The 8,045-nt window shown below is 36.6% G+C and overlaps 1 protein-coding gene across 1 annotated transcript; it reads left to right on the top strand.

Moving 5' to 3' along the window:
* Positions 1–355: 355 nt before the first annotated feature.
* On the top strand, positions 356–1,511 carry CBG18858 (the record flags this gene model as incomplete). Its single annotated transcript, XM_045241398.1, has 2 exons — positions 356–683; positions 1,402–1,511. The coding sequence occupies 2 exons, from the start codon at positions 356–358 to the stop codon at positions 1,509–1,511; spliced, it is 438 nt and encodes a 145-aa protein (XP_045096595.1).
* Between the last annotated feature and the right edge of the window lie 6,534 nt (positions 1,512–8,045).

Below are 8,045 nucleotides of genomic sequence, written 5' to 3'. Positions count from 1 at the left end.
TCCTGATGATGTAGTTCACATTTTCTGATTTTGAGGACAATTCAGAAGACGTGGGTGGATTCTGATGACATTTTTGAAAAATTCAGAATCTCAAGTCTTCTAGAATTTTCCCAGAGCTCAACACACAATTTTTTGTTTTTCTCGATTTATAATTTGTACTTTGTCACCTCGTGAGACACTCAAGAAATCGTTGTCAACATTATACTTTGTGGGCGGGGCTTACCCTAGTTTCTCTAAGTCTCCAAAGCTCCGCCCCCTCGTTTAAAAGGGATCTCGCACTCCGAGAAACCTCATTTTTCGAGTGGAATTTTTAAGAATCCCTCTCCAACCCTTTCTCCCAAAAATCCTCTTCATGATGCTTCAAAATAAGATCCTAATTCTCTTCTCTCTTCTAATTTTCTCCACAAACGCATCAATGTTTGCTCTTCGAAAACGCGCCAACGTCGCGCCAGCCAACTTGGAGCAAGAAGAACAACGTCATCGGGCTGAAACGATTGAAAAAGGCCAAAAAGAGTATCGGAATTTGATGGAAGCGATCGCTCATCTTAAAAATCCAAATCTTCTGGACTTCCTGAAATTCGATGGACCATCTGAGCAGGAGGAGCAAATTCCGAGGTTGTGTGGAATGAAATTGGTGGAAAAAGTGGCTAGTTTGTGTCAAAATGGATGTCAATTGGGATACGGTAGGTTGAGGGAGAAAAGGGGCGGGGCTTAAGGTACAGCAATCCATCTAGGTTGCTAGGATAGATCTACTATAAACCATAGAGTTAGGGACCTACCATAAAGGTAAGGTAACCTAAACCATGGCTACAGTAAGCTCAAAATCCATAAAAGAAAAGTAATCCTAATGGAGGTTCGAAAATTTCTTGAGGGGTCTACCGTAGTCGTGGGAAAGTACAGTAATCCTAAAGACAGTAATCAATTGCCTGCTAAGATCACTTACACCTTCCTGTATAATCCTAGAAACATCCAGAGTAGTCTAATTACAGTAACCCATAGAGGAGAAGAACCTACAGTAATCCTAGAAAAGTACAGTAACCAGAAAACATGGTTACAGTAACCTTAAACCCGTCTACAATTCTTCTAGGGGGATCTACAGTAATCCTAAATGAGCCTAGAACATTTCAGAGACGCTAGATACAGTATTCTATTCCAGAATTTGCCCAATTTTTTGGGAGGTTTTCAAATTGAGATTCTACAGTAATGCTCAAGGAGTTTATAGTAATCTCTGTCAAATATTCAAGCCTTTTTTGGTGCTACAGTAACCTATCTAATCTACAGTAACCCCTGGTAACTCGTTTTCTATCCGGTTTTGATCAATTTTGATAAATTCATTTCGAATTTTGAAGGATTTTGAAATCTACAGTAACCCTCTTCTACAGTAACCCCCCAAAATTTCAGACATCTCATCGTCTGTCTGTTTCCACGGATTCTCCGATGCTGAGCTGATCCAGGAGTGCTGTCCATCGACCTACCGCAATCCGGCGATCCCGAAGAATTTTGTATTCTGAGCATTCTACAGTAATCCAAGAGAATAGCATCATGAACTGTTAAATTATAAATCCACAAAAAACTTTTTTTTAATCACATGAAACACCCAAACATCCAAAAATCCAACTTTTTTTTTCACTCGGACCTTGTTAAGAATGTGCGCCCATTTATTCATTTTTATCCCAAATTCCGCCCCCCCCTCCAAAAAGCCCCAAAGAAAAGTTTTTAAAAATCTAAAAAAAACCAAATTTTATCATGTTCAACTTCTGATTCAAACATCTTCTTCTTCTTCTTCAAAACAATTCCAAAACAATTTCCAAAAAAAAAAAAATTTTAAATCCGAAAAATTTTCGAAAAATCCAAAAAAAAATGATGCTGACCACCGACTGACGACCCACCCCCACACACCCCTTGTTAATAAAAAATTTGTTAAAATTTTTGGTTTTTTAGATTTTCAGGTTTTTGAGGATTTCAGAATTTCAAAATTTCAGAATTGCAGAATTTCAGAATCTCAGAATTTCAGATTTCCAGATTTTCAAGACTTTCAGATATTGGAAGCTTCGAGAATTTAGATTTTTTTTAGATTTTCAGATTTTTTAGATTTCAGGAATTTTCGAAACTTTCAGAATTTCAGAATTGCAGAATTTTAAATTTTTCAGATTTTCGGTGTTCTGAATTTCAGATTTTTCAAATTTTTCAGATTTTCGAAAATTTCAGAATTCCAGAATTTCAGAATTTCAAAGTTTCAAAGTTTCAGAATTTCAGAATTTCAAAATTTCAGATTTCCAGATTTTCAAGACTTTCAGGTATTGGAAGCTTCCAGAATTTTCACATTTTGTTAGATTTTCAGATTTTTTAGATTTCAAGAATATTTGTATTTTTAGAATTATCTGGATTTTCTGGGTTGTTCAGATTTCAAGGACTTTCAGATTTTTGAATTTTTGAGATTTTTCAGACTTTCGAAAATTTCAGAATTTCAGAATTTCCAAAATTGTAGAATTTTCCGATTTTCAGGTTCTAAGAATTTCAGAATTTCAGATTTTCGAGACTTTCAGATATTGGAAGCTTCCAGAATTTTCACATTTTGTTAGATTTTCAGATTTTTTAGATTTCAAGAATTTTTGTATTTTTAGAATTATCTGGATTTTCTGGGTTTTTCAGTTTTCAAGTATTTTCAGATTTCAGAAGGTCAGAATCTGAAAAATTCAGAATTTTGGAGTGTCTGAGTTTCAGAGTTTCAGAATTTCAGGTTTCCCAGATTATTCAGATTTTCGAGATTTCAAAAATGTTCCGAAAAATGTCATCAGATTCCACCCACGTCTTCTGAATTGTCCTCAGAATCCGAAAATGTGAACCCACATCATCTGGAATTCGGAATTCGTCATTTTTCATGTGATTCTAGAATTTTCTCGAAGAAAAAGCGCATAAAACTAATTGGTGGGTTCCGAGAGTTAATTGCTCTGTTTTTTGGGGTAGATGATGGATGATGACGATGTGGATTACTATAGTCAGCGATTACTGTAGTTTCTAGAAAATTCTGAAAAGGAAGTTTTGGGTCGGGATTTTGCCGATTTTCGATTTCTCGAAATCCCTGAATTTTCGTCTAAAGACTCTGAAAGTCTGGAATTCTGAATTTCTAGATTCAGTCATTTAAAATTCTAACAGATAGAGCTCAGTCGGGACTATAAGTAGGTGAGGGAGAACAGTCCCACTGAAGCTGCTCAGGTCTGACTTGACTGCAGGTAAAAAATGAAAAACCTCATGTTCACGGAAAGTCACACCTTACCTGATCCGCTTTGGCTGGACGGTTCTTCTTTACCCCCGTTAAAGACTTGATTCAGCTCTATCAGATCATTGGTTATTCAAAAGTATACGACGTCATCTGGAGCTTAAGGACTTTAACACAATTGATGCCTGAAAAAATGGACTGGAGGGATACTTTGACTTGGCACTAGCTGGCTTTTGGAGGGATGGTACCCACGAGTTACCTGAACATTGTCAACATGTTGTGGATCACGACGGTGCATACTGCTAATTCTGGATCATTCTTGTGTTTGTGTTATTTACTGATTAAAAAATGGACAGTTACTTTCCTGCCAACCTAATAGCAGATAAAGCTCCCAAGAGATTCTCCAACAGGTTGACCAAATCTTTTATGGCTTCAACATTCTCATTTCCATTTTCCTCTACTGTAAATTCTATTGCTCTAGTCAATAAATCCCAAATAACCTACAAATTTTAATCAACACTGCGATGCCAGCCCTAATCTGTCCAAGCAATCGACCACATAGTGCCGACCTAAAAAATGAATACTTCTTGACACTATCTGGTATTTCCTTTTTCTTACTAGAAGAGCAAACAGTCGAATCAACAGTTGAAGATCAACAGTCCAGAGTGGTCCAGTCCAGAGCAGAGATGAGCGGAAGAGATTTACGGAAATTTACGGAAGACGGTTTATCTTCGAAATGAAAAATGCTACCAAAAAGCTGTCAACAGACAAAATGTAGATCTCAATGAGAGCTATCGATTGGTATTAAAATTGTTTTGAAATTTTGTTGGATTATTCAAATAGAGTCTTTCTTCCGTCTTCCGTCTTCCGTGTGCCAGACGGAAGACGGAACACGGAAGAAACGCCATATCTCAACTCTCCATCACTATTATGAGATAACTTTTATACCAATAAATAACTTTCATTGAGATCTACATTTTGTCCGTTCACAACTTTTTGGTAGCATTTTTCATTTTGAAAATAAACCGTCTTCCGTAAATTTCCGTAAATCTCTTCCGCTCATCTCTGGTCCAGAGTCCAGAGTCCAGAGCCGGAGGGTTTTTCGGTCCCGAGACAACTGGATTCAGAATATTGCCTAAAAGCTGAAAATTGAGAATTTCAGAGACATTTTTCCATAAGAGACCTACTTGAGCAGAGTTTTTTATTTTTTTTTCTGAAGTTTTCAGAAATCGACCATCCGGCCCGTGACTCCTCGGCCCGGCCCGGCGGGCCCGGGTTCTCCAAATTTGAAAAAATTTTTTGAAATTTTTTGAAATTTTTTTGCGAAAGAACTATTTTTTATGGACACTCTTTTCTTGAAAAATGTTTTTCTTGTCAGAAACATTGTCCATTTTTTCCTGTTGACCCCTAAAAAATTTTTGAAAGACAGAAAAACATTTTTTCGAAAATCCGGGCCCTGAAAAGTCTGAAAAAAAAACCACAACCCGTTGCAAGTATGATTAATTCATTTGGACAATTTTTTATTTCCCGGGAATTTTCCAGGAAACTTGGTCCCCCTTCCCCTCATTTTTCTCATTTTTTTCCATTTTTATTCAATTTTCTCTTCCCTTTACTATTTTATTTCTAATTCAATTTATCATTCACTTCTTAGTTTTTTTCTTGAATCGCACATTTCTGAGCAGCACACATAGAGCACAAAAACCACGGCGACGAGAGAGTACAGAAAATGGAGAGAGTGTCAGAGAAAAGTAGTTTGTGCAAAAAAGAGAGACGTCGACTTCCTTTAGAATCTCATTAGTTCGTGTGGCACTCTGAAAATTGAATGAAAAAAAATGTTTATATTTAGAACTGAGCAATACAAAGATCAATAGAGAGTGGGGGAAAATGAGAGACTCAGAGAAAAGATATGCAATTTTGCAAGGAAGGGAAAAGGAGACGAGCAAAGTTCAGGCTAGGAATAGGAGATGTCAAAGAACAAAGCTAATGAGATACAGTAATCCAATAGATGAGCAATCGGAAAATTGAACTTTTGGGGCATTCTCGCCTGATTGGAATTTTCGAAACCAGTTTTAAACTCTCCTGGGAAGAAATTGAATTAAGAAATTTTTATGGATTTTTTTTAAAAATTTCTAATTTTTTGAAATTGAAATCAATTAAAATTTTAGATGATCAGAAAATAGAATCTTCTAGAATTTTTCAAGTTTTTGTTAAAAGTTTCTAGCTCTTCTACGAGATACAGCGCTTTGAAGTTTGGAGAGACGCACACAGCTAGAGTGTCTTGTTGTCTGCGTCTAACCAAACTTTAAACCGCTGAATCTCAGCTCCTAGCAGAGCGAGAAAGTTGGTTTTTGTCTCATTTTTAAGGAATTATGATTTTCTATATTTTTGTTCAGAATCAGGCATTTAACACTACTTGGAGCTGAGATACGCCGATTTGAAGTTTCTGTAGTCATTTAAAATGTCTGTGTCTCTTCAAACCGCTATATATCAGTTCATAGAAAAACTAGAAACTTGATTTTTGTTTCATATTGTAGGAAATTTTATTTTTTATATTTTTAAAACTTAAATAATCTATCTAGCTTTTCAAGGAACCGAGATATAGCGCTTCGCAGGTTGGACAGACGCAGACAACGAGAGGCACTGACTGTCTGCGTCTCTCAAAACTTTAAAGCGGTGTACCCGAAAGATCTAAAAAGTTGATTTTTGTTTCATTTTGTAGGAAATTTTTCTCATATTTTTAAGTGCAGATTTACCTTTCTATATATAGCTCAGCCAAGAGCCAAGTTACAGTCATTTCCATTTTTGCGTTGCTTCAAGTTGCTATATCTCGGCTTGGAGAAGAGCTAGAAAGATGGTATTTTCTGTTCCAAATCGATCAATCAATCTCAAATTTCACAAACATTTTCGAAGCCAAAACCCAAACTTCTCTGTGTTCTATCTAAAATTTCTCGACCCGCGGTGACCTCCTGCCCACACACAAAGATTTACACTATTCTAGAAGAAATAGCGTGGAAAAATGAGAGAGTGGCGGAGAAAGAGCCCCCGGGGGCGCTGAATATTACAATGTTCCTAACAACTTTCGGAAAAAAATCACTATTTCTCAATGGATTACTGTAGGAGGTCAGAGAATGGCTCCGCGTCACTTCGAAACCGCGACATTTCGAAACCGGTCGTTTTGAAACTACGTGAAACTACGTGAAACTTCGAAACCAGTTATTCCAAAACCAGTCGTTTCGAAACCGGTCTTTTCGAAACCGCTAAATTTGCAATCTGTAAATGTTTTTTTTTCATTTTAAGTTGGCTTCGAAGTGGCTGGTTCCGAAGTGTAGCGGTTTCGAAATGGCCGGTTTCGAACTGACTGGTTTCGAAATGACTTGTCTTGAAGTGTCACGTAGTTTCAATGACCGGTTTCGAAGTGACGCGGGGCCCAGAGAATGAGTAATCACGTGATTCAGTGGGGAGAGGAAAAGAGAGAGTGGAGAATTAGAGAAAAACAAAGATAAAAAGTGCGGTGCACTATTTTTAAAAGCTCAGAAAACATACCGTAAAACCTCTAATAGAACGACACCCGGATCGTCCACTTTGAGCCTATATATCTCACTTCTTTTAAAAGATATCAAAAAGTGGTTAACTAGTAAAATGTTTATCAGGATATCAGCAACATTTTACTAGTCAGCTACTTTTTGATATCTTTCACAGAAAAGGAGATATATAGGCTCAAAGGTGACGATCCTGGTGTCGTTCTATTAGAGGTTTTACGGTAATTCTTGTGATTTTTAGCTTTTCAATTTTTAAAGCGCTTTTTCACTCATTTAAGTTTGACCGATATCCCTGACACTTGGATAGATAGATCACGGATTTGCTCTTTTATATGTATTTTTCTTTGTCTCAAAATTCTGATCTTGACGTCTTCTGGAGCTCTTCCTTGTACACTATGGTACTCCAGAATAGCCTAGGTGGCTGGCGAATGGCGGGCAGAAGCTGGATAGGATTTTTAGAATTATTGAAGCCAGGTTGCGATTTTTTTTGATTTTTAGGATTTTAGGAATTTTTACCATTTTTTAGTTCGAGATTTTTAGAGTTTTGAGATTGTCAAAATTTTCGGAACAGCTGAAACTTTTCGGATTTTTCAAAAAGGATCCGTTGAAAACTAGAAAAGATATGGGTAAAACGGATCAAAAACGGACCAATAACAGACTTACCGTGTGACTCCACCAGTAGCTTTACTTTGAGCTCAATTATCTCGGTTCCTATAAAAGATATCAAAAGTTCGTCAACTGATAAAATGTTAAACATCATATCACCAACGAGCTCAACTACCTGAGCTCCTGTAAATGATATCCTAAATTTGTCAATCAATAAAATGTTTTTCATAATACCAACAACATTTTTGTAGTTCACCATGTTCTGGTATCCTTTACAGAAATTGAAGTAATCGAGCTCAAATGGCAAGTAGCTGGTGAGGTTCGATATCACTTTTGAAACTGATTTTCAGAGTCCAAATAATCCTTATCACAATCCTCTTAAAAGTCTAATTCCGCTTCAATACACAAAAACCAACAAGATTCTAATTTTTGGGATGTTTTTGGGATTTTTTGGAATCTGATTCTTTAATTTTTCCTCTCGACCTTTGTCCCCCAGACACCCGCAACAAACATCAACACTATTAGATTACATATCATGCCATAATTTATAATCTAACCAAAATTTTGTTTACTTATTTTTCCGCCCCCAAAATTCCGAGAACCGTGTAATTGACTCTTATCAGTGTCGCTTTTCACTGTTAACGGTGTAGAAATTCACACTGAAAAGTAAAAGTGCCGCT

This window comes from Caenorhabditis briggsae (assembly GCF_000004555.2).
Source record: "Caenorhabditis briggsae complete genome, chrI, whole genome shotgun sequence".
In the NCBI taxonomy this organism is placed as follows: Eukaryota; Metazoa; Nematoda; class Chromadorea; order Rhabditida; family Rhabditidae; genus Caenorhabditis; species Caenorhabditis briggsae.
This window is presented reverse-complemented; position numbering and strand designations above follow the sequence as displayed.